We start from the raw sequence: 21,977 nt of genomic DNA, 5'->3' as shown, positions 1-21,977 counted from the left end.
CCAGTATTGCAGTAATATCGGCAATACAAATGCAGGTATTTTTCTCAGTATAAACGGAAATTACTCTGCAATACCAGCACCGGCCAGTAGGGGTCACTGTGTGTGGAGAGAGGCAGGGATAGGAAGTAACAGCATATCCCTCCCTGCCTCTCTCTACTACTCACTGATCCGTGGGGGAGCAGCTACAAAGCACAGAGAGTCCAGACAGCAGCTCTACAGCTCAGGTAAGTGAGGGATGGGGGAAAGGCAGCAGGGAGACATGGGGACACTGAGACACTAGGGGACACTGAGAAACTAGGGGACACATAGGGACACAGACACTAGGGGATACTGGGGACACTGAGACACTTGGGGACACTGGAAAACACGGGGACACTGAGACACTAGAGGATACTGTGAGAAATTGGGATACTGAGACACATGGGGATATCTGTGAGACACTGAGACATTGGGACACGGAGACACTAGGGACACAGTGTTCCCATGTCTCACAGTGTCCCCTAGTCTCCCAGTGTCTGTGTCCCTAGTGTCTCAGTGTCCCCATGGCTCCCAGTTTCCCCTAGTCTCCCAGTGTCTGTCTCCCCATTTCTCCCATTGTCCCTAGTGACTCAGTGTCTCCATGTCTCCCAGTGTCCCCAAGTGTCTCAGTGCCCCATGTCCCCCAGTGTCCCCAAGTGTCTCAATGTCCCCAGGTCTCTCAGTGACACGGGGACACAGTAAAACATGGGGACACTGGGAGAAATGGGAACACAGAGACACTGGGAGACTAGGGGACTGGGCAACATGGGGACACTGACACTGTGATACATAGGGACACTGAGAGACTGGGTGACTTGCGAGACTGAGACACTGGGAGGCAGGGAGACACTGGGAGCAATCCATCTATACAGCAGAATCAAACTGTGAGTAGTTTTGTGGTGATTTTACAGAATTTTCTCTTATGTCACTCCTTGTGATTTACATAATTAATTATACAAATGTATAAGGCTGGTATTTTTTTTCCCCAAGAAATGTGGCAACCCTAACTACTCTTTACATACGCTTGCTTAAAGGAACACTATAGGGTCGGGAATACAATCATGTGTTTCTTATTTCCTTATTATGTTAAAACCACCATTTAGCCCCCCTGGGCCCCTCTTGCCTCCCTAAATATAGTAAACTCTTACTTGTATTCAAGTCTGCAGCTGCTGGCTCTGTCCCTGTCTGCCTCTTAACTGACTCTGTCTGCTGACATCATCAGAAGTGGTGGTCTGAGCAAATTACAATGCTTCCCCGTAGGATTTGGCTGAGACTGCCAACTAGGCAGATCAGGGGCAGAGCCAGCACAAGTCAAACATAGCCCTGGCCAATCAGAATCTCCTCATGAAGATAAATTGATTCAATGCATCTCTATGAGGAAAGTTCAGTGTCTGCATGCAGAGGGTGGAGACACTGAATGGCAGTGCTGCACACTAGGCAGTACTGCCCCAGGAGGCACCTCTAGCAGCCATCTAAGGAGTGGCCATCAGAGTTATTTTCTCTGAAAAGACAGTGTTTACTGCAAAAAGCCTGGAGGGAATGATTCTACTTACCAGAACAAATACAATAAGCTGTAGTTGTTCTGGTGACTATAGTGTCCCTTTAAGTTTGGAAGTTTAAGAGGGATGCATGGGAACAAAACCTGTGTGGACTGGCTGACAATAAAATTAGTTTAGATAATGCAGACTTTGGTCTCTCTAACACTGTGGCAGGTCTCCTTTCTTCTACACTCACTACATACACATTTACTCTGTCCCAGACTATATACCAGGAACTTCTGCCTGCTAGTAAGATGATAAGGAGACAAGGGGACATGTGAGTGCTAGGGGACAGTCCTTAGAAAGCGTGGAGTAGGCGCATCATTTGATGCATTTATGTCAGGCTCAGGGTGCTGCCTGCGTAGTATGCCCTTAGTTGGATAGCCTGCATGATTGGCAGGCAGTGTGGCATGCATTCATGCCAGGCTAGCCTTCCAATTCTTTGGACAAACATGCCCCCTTTTGGGCATGTTCACCCCTTTTGGCAGGTCTGGTCACGTGATTCAGTGGCACACTCTTACCCTGCACATAGACTTCCTGCTTCACTGGACACTGTTGTTAGGGGATATGGATTTACTTGAAAGATGAAAGCATAAATTAGAGAGAGATTAGCATAGAGTATGTGTTTTCGTATAGCTGCATCCTTTGAGTTTCCGTCCAACACCATCTCCATCAGATACATGATGCTTGGGAGGTATGATTGTTTTAGTGTTTTTGGTCGATAAGATTCCGTAAAAAGGCCCATCATAATTGTCAGCACCAGGCCCACTGGGCTCTTAATCTGGCCCTGGTCATGGGGGAGGACGTATTGTTCCTCCCACTCATTGGTGGTTGGTGGAGGCCCAGATTATGATATTCAGGGGAGGGCATATTGTCCCTGCCTATCCCCCTCACCCTTATAACTGTGAGTGGGGCAATAAAACCAAGACCTGTAAATAAATAATTATACTTACCTATATACTTAACTGAAGTCTTCTTTTTTCAAACACTTCTTATCTTCAGTCCCCAAAACAAGCCAAATAAAAATATACCATACAATTATGGATTAAAAAAGTCAGATTGCAAAAACACTAACAAACCAAAACAAAGCAAAACATCTGATGCAATAAAATGATTTCTTCTTTACCTTGTAAGGGTTCACTGCAGACTGAGCTCTTATAGCGGGGAACACCTCATAAAGGTCTGCTGTTGCATCCCATGGAAAAAAATGTCCCCTACTATGTATTTTCAGTAAGAGCTCTCTGATTGGTTGGTGTGTAAGCCAACCAATCAGAGCGCATTGACAGCTAAGTCTCACTTCTCTTGAGACTTGGCTGTCAGAGTGTCCCAATTGGCTTTTATTACAAGCTATATGATTAACCCTTGTACTACTGGGTTTTGAACTATTTACAGGTTAATAATTAAAACTATTTTTAAATCCAGGCTCAGATTTGAAGCATTTGGTCTTGTTTTAAGCCGTCCAGCAGTTGTTCTGGCTGAAATCCGAACCAAATTCAGAGTCGTTCAGAGCCTTAGTTGCAAAATCTGGACATTGTTCAATAGCACGTACAATGTCTGTATTTTGCAGTGCGAATGGTTTTGCCCCATTCGACCATTCAAACTTTAGTTAATAACCACGAAAGTCTTTAAGTAGAGGCAATATTTGTTGAAGTATGAAAAATTCACTCGTCACTCCCATTCCGTCCCAAAACTGTTGATCCATCTTTTACATTTAACTCTCATCCCATATCCTTATTCCCTTTCACTCAATAGTTTATATAAAGAAGTGTATGTACCGATCTAACTTTCTCCATTTCAATTGCATTCTTGACATACTTCAATGCAGTTTCTGCTCTCTGCATTCTTTTAAAAAGTCCCTAATCAAGGTGATCAGCAATTTAATCTCTGCTAAATGCTGCTGCTGGCTCTGTCCCTAATCTGCCTGCTTGGCTGACATCATAAGAAGCGATGATCTGAGCCAATCACAATGCTTTCCTAATGGATTGGTTGAGAGTGTCAAGGAGGCAATTCAGGGGCAGAACCAGTACAAGCCAAACATAGCCCTGGCCAATCAGCATCTCCTGATAGAGATGCATTGAATCAATGCATCTCTATGAGGAAAGTTCAGTGTATCCATGCAGAGGGTGGATACACTGAATGGCAGTGCCACACACTGATGAAACACTGCATTTTTTCTGAAAAAAAAAAAGCATGAAGGGACAGATTATACTCATCAGAACAAATACAATAAGCTGTAGTTTTTCTGGTGACAATAGTGTCTCTTTAAAGACACATTACTGTGAGTATTATGGCGATGGAGCTCTGGTATACATTCAGACACATCAACAATATGTAGCTCCTAGAAAAGAGAGACATTAGGAACATTGACTAACTGAGAGCCTTCGGGACCCCTAAACAAAATTAGTTCCCAAGCCCTTTAAAGGCAAATATATGTACAGGAATAAAATGTTAATTATAACTCTCATGTAACACGGTGTATTCCTTTGAATGTGTATAGTGTGAAGACCTGTGTTTATATTAATTAATGTTAGTATTTGAGTGTTTAAAATCTATGTGAATACACTTGTGCATTGTCTGGATGGATGCACACTTTTTTGCATATAGTATCAGTATGAATGCATATGAATCAATATTTCTATTGAGCATTAGTATGTGACTGCAAGTATGCATGTTTGTGAAGGACCTATATGTGTGAATGCCACTGTGGAGAACCTATATGTGTGAGTACATTTGAGACTTTTGGAGTGCACTTATGAAGAGTGTCAATGTGAGTGTGAATGCAGTGTAGGCATTTGGGAATGAGGAGCGTATTTGAAAACTATGTCAGTGTATATGTGGAGTGTACAAATGAGGAGTGTACAGTATTTGAAATCTATGTAAATGTGTAAGAATAAGGGATATATTTACATGGTGCAAGAGTTATTTCATATTTATTTTATTTGGTTTCTCTGTTTCTCTACCATTCACAATTTGTATTTTTCACCATTCCCAACCACTTCTGTCTTTACGTCATTCAACCGGTTTGTCTCAACATTACCCCCCCTTGGTCTGTTACATCATACTTCTCACAACTGTGCTTATGCTGCATGTCCGACTCCTTCCCAAACAAGTCACTTGTGTCTTTGTTCTCACCCAAATTTCTGTCCCTTCCCAGACACAACTGTCTAACCTAACCTATTCCTTCAATGTTGTGCCTATCCGATAGGGGTCCCCACTACCTATTGTAAAATGAATTTCTCTGAATAATGTCTCTGATCTCCCCAGCTGGAGCATGGCTGTGCAGCCAGGTGTGATGATATGACCGAGTGGTCTGTCTGCACCTAATTAGGATAGAAAAGAGAGACAGAAGGATTTGAGCCCATCCCATAATACAGACTGTTCCTCTTAAATGTGTACACTTGAGATGTATGGGATACGTCTGTTCTGAGAAATTTTAACTGACTTATTAATAACAATTTATGTAATTAAAATATAATGTAGAATAAGAACAATGTATCTTATTTACACAACCTCATTTCTAAACACATTTATTGTCGTATAAAGACACATTACTGTGAGTATTATTGCTGTGGAGCTCTGGTACATATTCAGGCACACCAAAAATACTGAGCGTCTACAAAAGACAGATATTGGGATATTAAAGTGGGACAGAGGGATGACTGTCCTTTCCAAATAGGGACAATTGGGAGGTATGCTACTACATTGTTTTATTCTATATATTACCCCTGTACATGTTGACTAGGTACTCTTACAATTAAACTTAATTTTTTTCAATGGAAGGTATGGTCAGAGAAGCACCAGAAAATGGTTAGCATTGAAGATATCTGCTATGCACCACTGAATCCTTCAAACCCCTCAGCCACGGACTGCTGTGTGAATAGTTTGGTGCAATATTTCCAGAATAATCGCACCAGGTTTACAATGGAGGTGACACAGACCGTGTCTGGAGAAACAGGGACAGTAGGATGGCGGGACCACTTTCTGTACTGTATGAAGTGAGTAACTTTGTGGTCACAAGGGGAGGACCAGGATGGAATGAAATTTGAAGGGAAACGTGTGTGATTGTTTAGTTCTCTTACAGATATGTAGGCAAATCCAATTAAGTAATGAGAAAATATGTTGTAAGGCAGCGCTAAGACTTAGTAACAGAGGGATTAGGCAGATACAGATTTACCAAAAATAGGGGTAGTAATACTGTCAAAGTTGAGTATTGGAATGGATATTATGCGACAGTGGGAAGAGATGTCTGTGCCCTCAGCAAAGGCATTTCAAGAAGGATTCAATGGCAGGATGGACCTTAGAGGTATGACAGTATCTAAGAAACATTGCAGGGATGAATAATATAGCTAATATGGGTAATATGATAATTTTAATCTGTCTGGGTCTGTCCCACTTCTCAGTCTGTGCATTCGTTCTACATTAAGCTCTCTAACGCTATCCAAAAATGGGAGGTTTGGATCCAGGACTGGGATTGGTTATGCCACAAAGTGGAACAAATGAGAGGTGGGCCATTAAGTGGCTGGATTACCTGATAAAGAGGCATGTCATCCTGCCTGACAAGGCACTCTGGCAAGCCCTAGTCAGGGTCCACCGTGCATAGAGCACTCCTAGAGCACTCTGTGCATGGGTTCAGTGCCCTGAGAACACTATGCACAGTGTGAGAACATCTATAGATTCAGCTGTGCTGTCCCAGTTGAAGCCAGTTATGAGACACAAAGGAACAAATCCCAACTAACTAAGCACAAAGCAAAAACTAGATTTTTTAAAACTGTGTAAGTGTATTAAAAAGAAAAAACATATATATCACATTGACCCAGACCCACACCCTTTGCTGTGACACTTGAGATTTAGCTAAGATGCATTCCATTTCTCTGGGCCACCTTTGACATTTTTGTAAACTGTGATTGGAGTACATCTGTGGCAACTTAAATTGAGTGGTTTGGAAAGGCACACATCTGTCTATATAAGGTCTCACAGCTCTAAAAGCATATCAGAGAAAAAAATATACAATCCATAAAATCAAAGTAACTGCTTGCAGAGCTCAGAGACATGATAGTGTTGAGGCACAGATCTGGGGAAGACTACAAAAATGTTTGGCTGCTTTGAAGATAATCAAGAGCACAGTGTCCTCCATAATTGTCAAGTGGAAAAAGTTTGAAACAACCAAGACTCTTCGCAGAACAAGCTGCCTAACAAAAATCGTGGAAGAAGGCAAGAGAAGGCAAGAACACCACTCTGGGGAGCTCCAGAGATCATGTGTGGAGATGGGAAACACTTGCAGAAGGACAACAATCGCTGCAACACTTTACCAATCTGGCTTCATAGCAGACTGGCCAGACAGAAGACTCTCCTAACAAGACACACCTGGGAATTTGCAAAAAAACACCTAAAGTACTCTCATACTGTGAGAAACAGATTCTAGTGAAGTATGGCGGTGGTAGTATCATGCTTTGGGTTTGTGTTTCAGCGACACGAACTGGGAGACTAGAGAGGGCTGAGAGAAAGCTGAACACATTAAAAAAAATAGATAATTAATGGTCCAGAGTGCGCAGGACCTCAGACTGTGCTGAATGTCCCTAAGCACACAGTAAAAAAGGATAATGCTGTGAGTGTCGTTGAGTGGCCCAGCCAGAGCCCAAACTTGGACCCTACTGAACATCTCTGGAGAGACCTGAATATATCTGTCCACTGACAGTCCCCATGCAACTTGACAGAGTTTGAGAGGGTCTGCAGAGATGGACAGCAGAAATTACCCAAATCCAGATGTGCAAAGCTTGTCACATCATATCTAAAAAACAATAAGGAACAGCACTCTATCCCATCACTTTGAGCCAGGGTGAAACCAAACTAGGAACAAGCACCAGGTCCCAATAACAGAATGCATAAAGTACAAAAAGGTTTAGGCACACCAAGGTTCAGAAACGGTGATTTATTGAATCCTAATGTTACACAAGGTTTCAACCTACACGATCTTTGTCAAGCTTGTACCTAAACCTTTTTGTACTTTATCATATCCAAAAAAGACTTGAGACTGAAATCTCTGACAAAGGTGCTTCGTTAAGGATATTAATACTTCTATCAATGTGACATTGAAGTTTTTATGTTTAATATATTTGCAATGTTGTAAAAAATCTGTTTCTCTGTCATTATGGGTTAAAAAATTAAGTTTTTTTTGTTACTTTTTGAATGCACTGATGATAATGCATTATTAATATAATCAAAATAATTTATTTCAAATAATAGAAAATGTATAAAGTATACTTAAATTCTGCCTTTGCTGTATATCCCCTAGTTTTTGCATCATTTGCAGTAATCTCTGCTCATACCAGGACATGACCCAACTAGTCTTGATGCTTCTTAAACATGTATGGCACTGTAGAAGATCAGAGCAGGATGGTGTTACATTGATAGAGCGGTGTGTTGTACATATAAAATAGTATAAATGTATATAATTGGGAGTGAGTGTGTGAACCAGTATAGCAGGTGCTGGGCAGAATTCCTGGTGTATGGTATTCAGGACAGAAAATATCCAATCAAGGAGCACAACCACTAACATAAAAAAAGTTTATTATTAGATAGGTACAAAAAAAGATAAGTATCTCACAATGCATATAAGAACCAATCAGAGCATGACTCACATACTAATAATATACAGAAACTTACCACAGGTTCTATGATAATATCCAAACGGAATATATAGTAAACAAATACTTAAATATCAATGTAATCCTAAATTGATGGAGGTATAAAATCTTAACAACCCAACACAAAAACAATTATAATAAAGAACAACAAATGCATACCAGAATAAGTGAGAAGAGGGAAGAAAAGTCAATCGGCAAGCCCCCAACATTTCGGCAAAAGAGATGTCCTTTATGCCTCAGGACAGGAATATGGAGGTGCAGTGTCACAATTGTGCTATCCTTTGTTGATCATTCCACTGATGTATCTTTCTTTCTTTGTCTGCAGCTCTCCCTTGTCATTTAAGGACATAACAGACCTACAGCTCAGCTGCATGGCAGATTACGGTGCTCCCGTTTTTCCGTTTCTTGCAGTAGGAGGACATGATGGTAACTTATTCCTCATCGTCTTCATTGACACCATAATTTCTCTTCTATACCATGATATGAATTCTCACCCTTTCACCTTAAAATGGCAGAACACAGTATAAATTATTCTGCTTGTTTAGTAGAATGGTGCAAGCCTGCATGTATCTTTGCAGATACAGTGGTGTGATTTAGTATAGTGTTTGATAAAACTTTTCCCATGGTCACTGTACACTTGGTACGGCATCATAGCTAATCAAGCTGGAGCTTAGTATAAGGTGGTCAAGGTTTAACATGGTATACCATTTTCCCATTTCAAGTACATTCTTAAAAAAATATCTCCATGTGTACCTGATCAGCTAGTATCTCCTTATTTTTCTGACTGATATAGTATTCTACAAATATTAAAGTTTTGTAAGTCTGCACCTATTTTACATAGTGCCAACAATCAGGAAAACAAGGGGAAAAAAATAATACAATAAACTAATATGGGAGATCTGTGCCATTACCAAGGGATGATTATTGTAGTTTGTAGTTGGATTAGTTGTAGCTGGCAAGTTCTTAAGGGATTTTGTGAAGACTGGGAAGATGTTGGAGACATTGAGCAGCTTCAGAGAAGTTTCAGAGATGATAAAACCACAGTTTGTCTTTTCTAGGTTTCTTCTGTCTGTATGCAGATTATCAATGCTTGTATTCTATTGTTCTTATTACACCTTAACAGGTCAACGTACCCACTCTCTACTGTCTGTTATTAGTTATCTGTTTATTCTCTCTCTCTCTCTCTCTCTCTCTCTCTCTCTCTCCTCCATATTAACTCTCTGATCCCTTTCTTTCTAAATTATTAGTTCCCTGTCCCTCTCTTTCCTGCAGATTATTACTTCTCTGCTCTCTCTCTCTCTCACGTGCAGATTATACATTCTCTGTTCATTCTCTGATAAGGTTTTTTTCTTCTTATACAATTTATCAGTTCTCTGTCCCCCTCTCTCTCTCGCAGGCAATTAGTTCTATTTCCCCTCTATTGTCTGAAGTTTATTATTTATCTGATCCATTTTTCGCATACAGATTATTCTTTTTTTACCCTTGTCTTGCCCCTAGATTATTTGTTCTCTGCCCCCTCTCTCCTATAAATTATTGGTTCTTTGGTCCTTTTCTTACATATTGTTGTTTATTTGAACACTCTCTCATCTAGATTATTCAATTTTCCATCCCTCTCTTTAGATTATATGTTTTTTTATCAGTTCTCTCAGATCACCAGGGTATTAAGTGTTCCCCCTCTCTATTCTTTATAGATAACAAATACGCTACATCAGAAGCTCTTATTCTCACCATCTCGTTGAATAACTTTGCCCGTAACGATCCCCGGTTTGACTATGTGTTGCTTTGGGAGAGGAAATTTCTGGATATCCTGCAGGAGTACCTGGAAGATCCACGGAGTAACTTGACCTTCTCATACATGGCTGAGGTTAGAACAGTTGTAAATCTCTCAATTTTTTAAACGCAATCCATATTTGTACCCCCATTATTTAATAAGTAAAACGAGTAAATAATTTAAAAAAAAAAAAAAGCACGTAAAAATAGCGTTAGCCTCTAATGAGTGTGGCACATGCTCACAATATGTAATAAATAAATAAATGAATAAAATCTGTTTAATAAGACATACTTTTTTTTTACATTTTATAAGGTGATGGGTCTCAAAAAGACAAATGCTTTCTGCATTTAATCTTAAAATCCCAAATGGGGATTATGTTCAAATTTTGTATCTTCCAACAAGTAAGGAGAGTGTCTCCTACTTTACGCAGGATGAAGGTGACAGCTCTCAATTTCGTAAGCCATCTTGGGTCTAGATATCTAGATATATGGAAGTGATATACTGCAGCCATAGCTGTGCACAGGGGGTTTGCCAAGTTTACCATGGATACTTTAATTCAGGCCAAAGTGTGCTTCCTATCCCTTTTTAAGTCTCTGTGGGTACTTTTGCCTGCGTTAAGTGGAATTTATTTCTAGAGTTTAGGCTTTTAGGTTGCACAGTAGTGTCTAGCATATTACAGGTTTCACATGGTACAGAAAATACACCAGTCATACAGTTTTCTGTAATAAAACACTGTCACGTATTCATCCGCACATAAAAATGTGGTTAATGGCATGGCAGCAATCATGCACATGAAAACCTGGTATTTACATTTGGGGTCAAAGGCCGGTTACAGCCAATCGGATCCACAGGAGGGGTATTTAAACCCAATTCTCCTTTTGCTCATTGCCCTGTCGTGGTTTCATGCCTATGGTTTTACGAGAGTGTGTTCCTGATCTTGATTTTCTGGTATTTGACTTTGGCTTTGTTTTGACTTCCCTGATGTCTGGTATCCTTGACCAGGGCCGCCATCAGGGCATGACAACCATAACGGTTGTCATGGGCTCGGCGGTCCTGGGGGGCCCGGACTGCTCTGGGAGTCCCGGGCCCCACATTCTATTTGTGCACATATAGATAGCGATTATCGCTATCTATATGTTCACCTGCGGGCCCTGGCTACCTGTAGAATGCAGACGGGGACCAGCCAGCACCATCTTAACTCTCCAGCTACTCCTGCCTGTAAGTCTCGCGAGCTCCGCAGCCTGCAGAGCGTTGTCACGGGTTACCATGGCAACGCTCCGCGCGGCAAACAGGCACAGCTCGCGAGACTTACAGGCAGGAGCTGCTGGAGTGTTAAGATGGTGCTGGCTGGTCCCCGTCTGCATTGTACAGCGGCTGGCTCCCTCCACTATTCCACCGGACCACCAGGGATGCGATCTCCCCCCTCCCTGGCCAGGTAAGAAGCAGGGAGGGGGGAATAAAATGTCAATACTACCAAAAAGGCTCCCCTCCCACCCCCCCACCCCCATGCAGCCCCCTATTTTACATACAGCCCCCACATTTACATACACTAAAACCACAACACACACACACACACTGCCTACACACGCTAAAACCACAACACACACACACACACTGCATACACACACTAAAACCACAACACACACACACACACTGCATACACACACTAAAACCACAACACACACACACGCTGCATACACCATACACACACTAAAACCACAACACACACACTGCATTCACCATACACACACTAAAACCACAACACAAATATGCACTGCATTCCCCATACACACACTAAAACCACAACACTCACACACACTGCATACACACACTAAAACCACAACACAAACACACACTGAAACCACAACACAAACACACATTGCATACACCATACACACACTAAAACCACAACACACACACTGCATTCACCATACACACACTAAAACCACAACACACACATACTGCATACACCATACACACACTAAAACCACAACACACATTGCATTCACCATACACACACTAAAACTAAAACACACACACTGCATTCACCATACACACACTAAAACCACAACACAAACACGCACTGCATTCACCATACACACACTAAAACTACAACACACACACTGCATTCACCATACACACACTAAAACTACAACACACACACTGCATTCACCATACACACACTAAAACCACAACACAAACACACACTGCATTCACCATTCACACACTAAAACTACAACACACACACACTGCATTCACCATACACACACTAACACCACAACACAAACACACACTGCATTCACCATACACACACTTAAACCACAACACAAACACACACTGCATTCACCATACACACACTAAAACTACAACACACACACTGCATTCACCATACAAACACTAAAACACAACACAAACACACACTGCATTCACCATACACACACTTAAACCACATCACAAACACACACAGCATTCACCATACACACACTAAAACTACAACACACACACTGCATTCACCATACAAACACTAACACCACAACACAAACACACACTGCATTCACCATACACATACTTAAACCACAACACAAACACACACTGCATTCACCATACACACACTAAAACTACAACACACACACTGCATTCACCATACAAACACTAAAACTACAACACAAACACACACTGCATTCACCATACACACACTTAAACCACAACACAAACACACACAGCATTCACCATACACACACTAAAACCACAACACAAACACTCTGCATTCACTACACAAACACACACTTTATCTAAAACACACACAACTACATTCATTATACAAATGTGCAATCTGTATCCATTTTACACACCACACAGGCCATCCTTGTGGGTGGACTCAGAATGGGCCCCCGGGGGCAGATTTGGGGGCGGGCCCAGGGGGGCCCTAAATTTCTGATGGCAGCCCTGTCCTTGACTTTTGGCTTTCCCTTATCTTTGTGTTTGATTCTGTGTCCCTTACCTCGGCAAGTATTTTGACTATTCTTGGATATGCTAAGTCCGGCCATTCTAAGGTCCAGTTATACGTTATCCTTAGTCCTAGGTGTGACACAGTACTGCGTGATGGATCAGCTTGTAATCCTGACAGACACATATGGATATAGGGGGGGGTCATGGCCCCATACTGCTTACTTTCTTAGTGAATTACAGATTTCTATTGAAATGGGTGAGCTGGGGTCTCATTTATGAACCGTTAACCCCTTAAATCTTACTCACTCTTTGAAAAAATAAGAAACTTTTTTTTTTACAGAGGCCGTCATTAAAGGAAAACCTCTGTGGTCCCTGAATTAGTTTTTAAAACATGATGGTTGCGTTGTGTAGAGACAAAAGATCCCTCCTTAAAGACAGTGCTGCAAAGATGGAGAGGGTACAAGAGAATTCTGAGTGCATTCTTAATTGCATCAATATTCTGACATTTTTTTTTTTATCGAAGACAAAGATAGACGTACAGTTAAAAGAAGTGTTGTCTTTGATTTACTAGTTCTCAATAAGCTCTAATGAACCATTTACACACACATATGTGACTTGTCGATATACATGCCAATCTTCTCAATTGTGCAAAAGCTTGTGGTGTGAGAGAGCTGGAAAGAATAGCTGGTAGGAAGGAAAAATATCCCCAGGATGGATAGTGGATGTGGGTTATACAGATCCTTGTATATCTCTACAAGAGAAACCATATCTCCTCCATTGAGAATCAATTATATTTTTATTATACAGTTTGTTGGCTTATTGTGTGCATGATGTGTGTGTAGATCGGCAGATAGGTTATCACTAGTTTCCGCGTTATTTTTCTGAATTGTTTTTTTATAGTTTGTTGGTTTGTTTCTTATTGTCAGGAATGAGGAACACAAATTGTCCATGTGAAAGCGATTTGCTTCTTGTCAAGTTCCACAGGCGTCACAATGTAGGGTGAAGGCAAAAAATTATTTATTGGAGATCAAAAAGGACAAAAAAAGATACAATGTTCCGGCCAAGAGGCCTCAGTCATGTACATGACTAAGGCCTCTAGGCCGCAATATTATATATTTTTTAATGTACATGACTAAGGCCTCTAGGCTGAAACGTTGTATCTTTTTTGTCCTTTTTGATCTCCAATAAATATTTTTTGACCTTCACCATACATTGTTACGCCTGCTACTTCTTGTTGTTCCTGGTGGAGTGCGGACCCCCCTCCACAGAGCTCCTACGTAAACTTACTTGTGTGCAGCATTCCTTTGACTTTATGATTTGCTTCTGGTGTTACTATTACTGCTTTTTTTGCCATGTATACTTGGATTTCAAAACTCCTTTTCCCACAGCGCTCTTTGGAGGATGAAATCAACCGGACAACCACAGAAGACATTCCAATCTTTACCATAAGTTACCTGGTGATCTTCCTCTACATTGCTCTAGCCCTCGGTGAATACAGTAGCTTCCGTCGTGTTCTGGTGAGATTTTGACACTTACATGTTGTGCATACCCTTCCATGAGAATCAGACTGCAGATGTCATTGTGACATACTGTAGTCTACATAGTAATCACTCAGTGAGTAATTTCTTGTTTCCCTACTCCTGCATAAATATTCAGGTGGATTCAAAGATAACTCTCGGAATTGGTGGCATTCTGGTTGTCCTGTTTGCAGTTTTGTCATCAATGGGTTTCTTCTGTTACCTGGGGATCCCATCGACACTTATCATCATTGAGGTTGTCCCTTTCCTTGTCTTGGCGGTGGGCGCAGACAACATCTTCATATTTGTGCTGGAACTGCAGGTATAACAATTCTCTCCAACATGTTCGGAAATAGTAATGATTTAGACAAACCTAAATCAGAAGGAGAACAAAACCACACCACCAACAACATAGCTGGAGATACAATGGAAATAGGGACCTTATATTCCAGAGGCTATAGCTAAAGATCACATTAGGCAGCTATGAAAACAGCACTTAACAATGCACTAGGCATAACGGAATAACTGCCAAGGGATTGTACTATAGCATGGCAGCGAGACAATATCACATATAGCAACAGACTGTATCAAGGGACAAGATATTATAAGGTATTATATAAATGTATGCCAGTATATGTATGAATGCCAATGCTCAGACACCAAACAAACACACCAAACCAGCCAGTCAAAGGCAGAGAATGCTTTAAGCAATGGCCATAGTCAAAATGGAGAATATATTTACAGCACAAAGCAGAACGAAGCAAGAGACAATCAGATTAAATCTTAATAACGCTACTAGCCAGGCCTTCAATGTTACTCACCAGTGCAGGCCTGAAGAGTCCATGGCATATTTACCAGGGTTAGTGCCCTTGGCTACTGGACATTTTGAACCATGAAAGATATTATGACCCATGATGCTTTACCAGCCCCAGTTATTACAAATCATCATGGAAGTTCTATTTCCCAGACCACAGTGATTATATATGATATCCCTGGAGGTGTTCATAATTGACTGCTGGTTGGGGTGAGACTGATCTGTGTCAAACTGATGGAGCCTGCATCTGTCAAACCCATATTTCATATGCACTGCACAAGTAGGTTTATGTGACAGAAAAGACCATTCAATTGTATAGTGCCCCAAGACTAGCCTTCTCCTGCACACAGTATATTACTGATGTGCCAAACACCTGCTGATCATTGCTCCACTATCACATGCTATATGTAAAGGTCTATCAGCAACATGTAAGGAAGGAATCATTAATTTACTATACAGCTGTCAATGAAATGCCTATCATTGCTCTCTTGCCACATCCATTATCAGCAGCACAATGTCCTGTTTGTTATCTACAGAGAGATGAGCGGAAGGATGGAGAACGAAGAGAGGAGCAAATTGGAAGAGTCTTGGGCAGCGTGGCCCCCAGCATGTTACTCTGCAGCATCTCAGAGTCCCTATGCTTTTTCTTGGGTATTAACCTCACAACCTAAAATTAATCTTGTTTAACATGCATAGCCAAGCAAATACACATGGCACATCCCTGTCTGTCTGCTAGGTTGTGTTTAATTGCTTTGAAGAATGCAAACCACATGTTATGATTAATTTGTTATCTCAGTTCTGGACCACTTATCAAAACTTCATTAGGGGGGACATTGTTATAGATTGCAGTAGTATAACGTTTAGTTATTCAGGCAAGACCCAGTTAACTGTTTTTTTTTTACATCCATGAACTATTTTGCTCTACTCAAATTCACAACACATCTTCTAGAGTGTGCTCACGTTCACCAACAGAGCAGTCAAAAAAGTTGCTAAGTATGTTTCAACATTGGACCAATACATCATAGAACCTATACACTCTGTGTACACTTCACTTATTATTATAGCAGTGCCATATGCTATCAATATTATTATTGTCCTTCAGTTAGATATCCCCATATATAATCATTATATAATTGTCAAGTGCTGTGAAAAAAGCTAATGCTATATACACGCTAATATTAAAAATCATAATATTGCCATCAAACAGCCGCTGCAGGACAAGATTGCCAATTTTTAAGAGGGAAATTGCTGCCAGAATTAGTTCTCTTTTAGAATATTAAATTGTTTGTGGTTCTTTGTTTTCCCTTGTTTTCTGTCTGTCTGACACTCTTTACTTACTTTATACATTTTCCTATCATTTTTATTGCAGTCCTTATCTTGAAAGGCATCTCTACCAGAGACGTGAATGTAGTTAAGGCTAATACTGAGAAAAGGTTTAAAAAACAATTGAGACAGACACATTGCAGTCCTGAGCAGACCAATTGGCTTTCATCTGCCACCAATTTAAAAAAAATAAAAAGTAGAGAAAATGCTACCACACTCACATTCTCTGACATTGTCAAATACTCAAGGGTATACTCACACACTTTTGCATACACACTTACATTGGACTAAAATATTCAGAATTTTCACCACAATGTGTAACACAACATAAACATTATTTGTCTCCAGGTGCCCTCACCAATATGCCCGCTGTCCGTACATTTGCCCTGAATGCTGCACTGGCTATCCTGCTGGATTTTGTGCTTCAGATCACTATGTTTGTGGCTCTTGTTTCTCTGGATACCAAAAGACGGGAGGTAAAACCTGAAAGGGGCTAAATATAACATAAACATATACTTAAACACCAGGCTACACTCAACAAATACCATATTGAGAAAATGAAAGCACTTAAAAATGGAAAGCAGAAATATATGCTACAGAGGAATTCTAACAGTTCCATGACAAGAATAGTACACTTTACCTGATATTGCATTGTTATGCATTTGTTGCAGGAAAACCTATGCCTATTATGCAGTGCATGGATTATTATTCATTGGTACTATGCACCCACTGCAGTGATCTATATGTTGATGCCATGCACCCATTGCAGTGCTAGCATTTTGGTGCAGTGCAGTGACTTACACTGTGGTATCATGCACCCTTCGCAGTGACGTACACTGTGGTATCCATTTCCTCACATACCCATTGCATTGACTTGTTCCCTTTGATCTTAATGCATAAAATATTGCACAGGAATGTTAAAAAATATATATATATATATTACTCTTCTCATGTTTTGACTTCTGCATTAAGTTGTGAGTTATATACCTTTCCTACTCTACGATAAAAGAATGGTTTAAATAATATATGGTCTAGGGAAAGAAAACCTATTGATTGCTATATCAGTGTGTCCAGGTGAATAAGATTTACCTCACCACACTATGAAGACTGGCAATCAGTCGGATAGTTATGTATTGATATATTACTTTACATACGTATATGATCCTATGAAACATGCAGTGAGATAAATCTTTCTGTTATTTATTCATACTCTACAATATGTGATGGCACATTAACTTCAAATATGGCTGTGCTGTGCTTACCCTCCAGGAGTCTAGGTTTGACATCTGTTGCTGTGCTAAGAGCTCAACTGAGAATCCAAAGAAGAAATCCAAGAGTTTGCTAATCAGCTTCATGAAACATATTTACTGCCCAATACTGCTGAACCCTGTCAGCAGGGTCCTAGTGGTGAGAATGCATTCCAATCTTTATTATTTATTGGTAATATCAATAGAGAATGTATGTGTATAAGCAGCCATTGTCCTTCAAGCTATGCAACTACCCTACATGTAGTAATCTGATTTTTCTGTACAGATATACACAGATCTGCCACAACATTAAAACCACCTGCCTAATATCATGTAGGTCCCCCTGGCACTGACAAAACAGCTCTGATGCGTCGAGGCATGTACTCCACAAGATCTCTGAATGTCTCGTAACGTATCTTTCACCATGTCCCCATTAAAGGCACTTACGGCGGTGGATGTGTGCACTGATCGGTCTGCAGTTATGTAGCCCGATATGCAGCCCCATACACAGAAAGCAGAGTAGACTGTTTGCCAGCATTAAGTTTTTCAGTAATTTGAGCTACTGTAGCTCTTTTGTGTGATCAGGCTAGGCGGGCTAATCTGCACTCCCCACATGCATCAATTTGCTTTGGATGTCCATGACCCTGACACTGGTTCACCAGTTGAACCTTTTTCCACCACTTTTGATAGGCACTAACCACTGCATACCGGGAACACCGCACAAGCCATGCCGTTTTGGAGATGCTTTGATCCAGTCATCTAGCCATCACTATTTGACCCTTGTCAAAGTCACTCAGATCTTTTCTTTTGTCCATATTTTCTGCTTCCAACAAATGAAATTCAAGAACTGACTGTTCACTTGCTGCCTAATATATCCCACTCATTGGCAGGTGCAATTATAAAAATATAATTAATGTTATTCACTTTACCTGTTACTGGTTTTAATGTTGTAGCTGATCAGTGTAGTTTTAGTCTCTTACTGTACTGAGCCATTTCTCCTGTACACAGCTCATGTTCTTCATATTCTATTTTGACACTACATAGTATTGATAGGGCCTAATAGGCAGCTGATTACTTGGATCATTATCTCCAACCCCAAACCCTTATTGTATTGATTCTAATCCTAATCACTATCTGTAACTGCTCATAGGCGTGCGCAGCCTATTGTATAAGGGTGTGCACCCTAAAGCACAAACACACACACCGCGTATATATATATATATATGTTAATATATATATATATACACATACACATATATACTGCTGTGTGTGTGTGTGTGTGTGTGTGGGCGCTGTGTGTGAAGGTGCTGTGTGTGAAGGCGCTGTATGTGTGTGCGGTCGCTGTGTGTGTGTGTGTGTAAGGGCGCTGTGTGTGTGTGAGGGCGCTGTGTGTGTGTAAGGGCGCTGTGTGTTTGTGAGGACGCTGTGTGTGTGTGTAAGGGTGCTGTGTGTGTGTGTGTGTAAGGGTGCTGTATGTGTGTGTAAGGGTGCTGTTAGTGTGTGTGTGAGGGTGCTGTTAGTGTGAGTGCTGTGTGTGTGAGGGTGCTGTTAGTGTGAGTGCTGTGTGTGTGAGGGTGCTGTTAGTGTGTGTGTGAGGGTGCTGTGTGTGTAAGGGTGCTGTTAGTGTGAGTGCTGTTAGTGTGAGGGTGCTGTTAGTGTGAGTGCTGTGTGTGTAAGGGTGCTGTTAGTGTGAGTGTTGTGTGTGAGGGTGCTGTTAGTGTGAGTGCTGTGTGTGTAAGGGTGATGAATGTGTGGTGTGGGGGCCGTTTAGTTAATATCCCCCCTCCCTTCTTACCGTGCTGCCATCCATCCCTAGTGGTCCAGTGGTGAGTGAACTCTAGCCCCGCATCCTGCGGGGTTAGAGTTCACTCTCGCGAGATCTGAGCGTTGCCGCGGTAACCGCAGCAACGCTCCGACCTCGAGAGAGGAACCCGGTGGAGATGCTGGTTGAGCACCCTGGGTCCTCTCCAGCCTCCCTCCATGCCTGTGGGTCTGTGAGGTAGATCTCTAATATCCCTCACAGGCCCATGGAGAGAGGCACATAGCACGGGCCACAGGGATTAGGGTGTGCCTAGGCACACCCGGCACACCCCGTGCGCACGCCTCTGTAACTGCTATCCTAAGCTGTAGCTTTAATAACTCAAACAATGCTAATTATTCCCTAATGCCTAATCATGTTGCCTGTAACCCTAATCACTAACCCTCTAATTCTAATCTCTAGCCCCTCCATGTCCAAACTCAAGTCTGTGACTATTCAATCTAACCAGGGACTTTAACCTACACTTAACATAAACTTTCTCACCTCACAAAACTAACTGAGGCCACGCTATGATGGCGGCAACCAAACATGTCTTTCTGCTTTGTCTCCACTATACATAGACCATAGTATACTATAAATGAAATAAATCTCCATGTATTCTACCAGGAATATACATTATAAATGAATACATCATGTTTCCCTCTTCTGTACACAGCTCTAACTGCCCAGTTTAAAATATATGTCTCTCTTCCCTACAGATGATTTTGTTTTCATTCATGTTCTTCTGTGGATTATTCTTTATGTTTCATTGTAAAGTTGGTCTGAATCAGGAGCTTTCGGTACCACTGGTAAGTATCATATCTCTGTATATATGAAAGCCTTTGTACAGTTTAGTATGCAGTCGTTTTCAACTGTTTTTGAAAGTGTGCATTAGGAAAATGTGCTGTATGATAAAAACAAATGCAATTACAGTTCAACCAAACGAGCCTGTTTAGAATTTGTGGCAGGAATATGGGGGGGAGGGTACGGCAGGTGGGTGTACATTTTTTTGAGCAGTAAACTCATCTTATCTTAGTGTGCATGGTGCTAATCACTTGGACCATGCAGTACATATATATATATTAGATGAAGGCTGCTCAAGTTGCATATGTCCCTGAACCTTCATAAGTAGGACCTGCACAGTATGGTGGTACATTCACAAACATGTGTGCATACCTAAGAGATACAGACTTATTTCCCATCGACAACAGCCAATACACATACCAACAAGGGACCAGGCTTGCAAATACCCTACACAATTCTTGCCTGCTGTCCTACTCCGGCAGAACTGCTCAAATAGGCATCCAAACTCCGCTCTGTTGTTATTTAAATGTTCAGAAGAATAGTTTGAGACTGCAGTCCACAATCTCCTTGCCAGCCCTCTTATGCTTGTGGACTGGAGCAGGGGTATGAGGCATTTTCATTGTTTGCATATCCTCCCATGCACCCAGTACACAGAGGCTGACTTTGAATGGTGTGTGAATTAACTGGAGGAGTGTTGGGCATATTGTGCACTGTGCATGGATGAGCCAATACATATTGTCTGTATAGTGTACACTGTGCTAGTTGGCCGTTGCATACCGCATGAAGGGGCATGAATCTGGAAATGCTTGTATAAAGTTTGAGCATGAGCTGTGCCAAGTGTGTGGGAGGACAGGTACACAGAAACATAGAAACATAGAATGTGACGGCAGATAAGAACTGTTTGGCCCATCTAGTCTGCCCAATTGTCTAAATACTTTCATTAGTTCCTGGTCTTATCTTATAGCTAGGATAGCCTTATGCCTATCCCACGCATGCTCAAACTCCTTCACTGTGTTAACCTCTACCACTTCAGCTGGAAGGCTATTCCATGCATCCACTACCCTCTCAGTAAAGTAATACTTCCTGATATTATTTTAAAACCTTTGTCCCTCTAATTTAAGACTATGTCCTCTTGTTGTGGTAGTTTTTCTTCTTTTAAATAGAGTCTCCTCCTTTACTGTGTTGATTCCCTTTATGTATTTAAATGTTTCTATCATATCCCCCCTGTCTCATCTTTCCTCCAAGCTATACATGTTAAGCTCCTTTAACCTTTCCTGGTAAGTTTTATCCTGCAATCCGTGAACCAGTTTAGTAGCCCTTCTCTGATCTCTCTCTACGGTATCAATATCCTTCTGGAGTACTGCGTACAATACTCCAAGTGAGGTCTCACCAGTGTTCTGGACAATGCCATGTTTAGACTAAAATCTGCAGAGATTGTGTGGACGAGCCTGAATGGTGTGCACAGATGCACTCTTATACAGTATGTTAAGAAATTTTTAAAGGTTATATTCGTGAAGCATGAGCCCATACAGAGTGTGTGGATCAACCAATAAG

General features: G+C 41.2%; 1 protein-coding gene across 1 annotated transcript in view; it reads left to right on the top strand.

Moving 5' to 3' along the window:
- Window positions 1-21,977, top strand: part of NPC1L1 (NPC1 like intracellular cholesterol transporter 1) — a 51,095-nt gene that overhangs the window by 9,451 nt on the left and 19,667 nt on the right. The window contains exons 3-11 of the mRNA XM_063445545.1: window positions 5,337-5,551; window positions 8,526-8,626; window positions 9,892-10,064; window positions 14,309-14,437; window positions 14,577-14,759; window positions 15,788-15,902; window positions 16,923-17,050; window positions 17,844-17,981; window positions 20,339-20,428. Coding sequence (XP_063301615.1) covers window positions 5,337-5,551; window positions 8,526-8,626; window positions 9,892-10,064; window positions 14,309-14,437; window positions 14,577-14,759; window positions 15,788-15,902; window positions 16,923-17,050; window positions 17,844-17,981; window positions 20,339-20,428 — 1,272 coding nt within the window. The remainder of the gene's footprint in view (window positions 1-5,336; window positions 5,552-8,525; window positions 8,627-9,891; window positions 10,065-14,308; window positions 14,438-14,576; window positions 14,760-15,787; window positions 15,903-16,922; window positions 17,051-17,843; window positions 17,982-20,338; window positions 20,429-21,977) is intronic.

This window comes from Pelobates fuscus, chromosome 3 (genome assembly GCF_036172605.1).
Source record: "Pelobates fuscus isolate aPelFus1 chromosome 3, aPelFus1.pri, whole genome shotgun sequence".
NCBI classification, from domain to species: domain Eukaryota; kingdom Metazoa; phylum Chordata; class Amphibia; order Anura; family Pelobatidae; genus Pelobates; species Pelobates fuscus.
The sequence above is the reverse complement of the archived record's forward strand: the minus strand, read 5'-3'. Positions and strand labels throughout refer to the sequence as shown.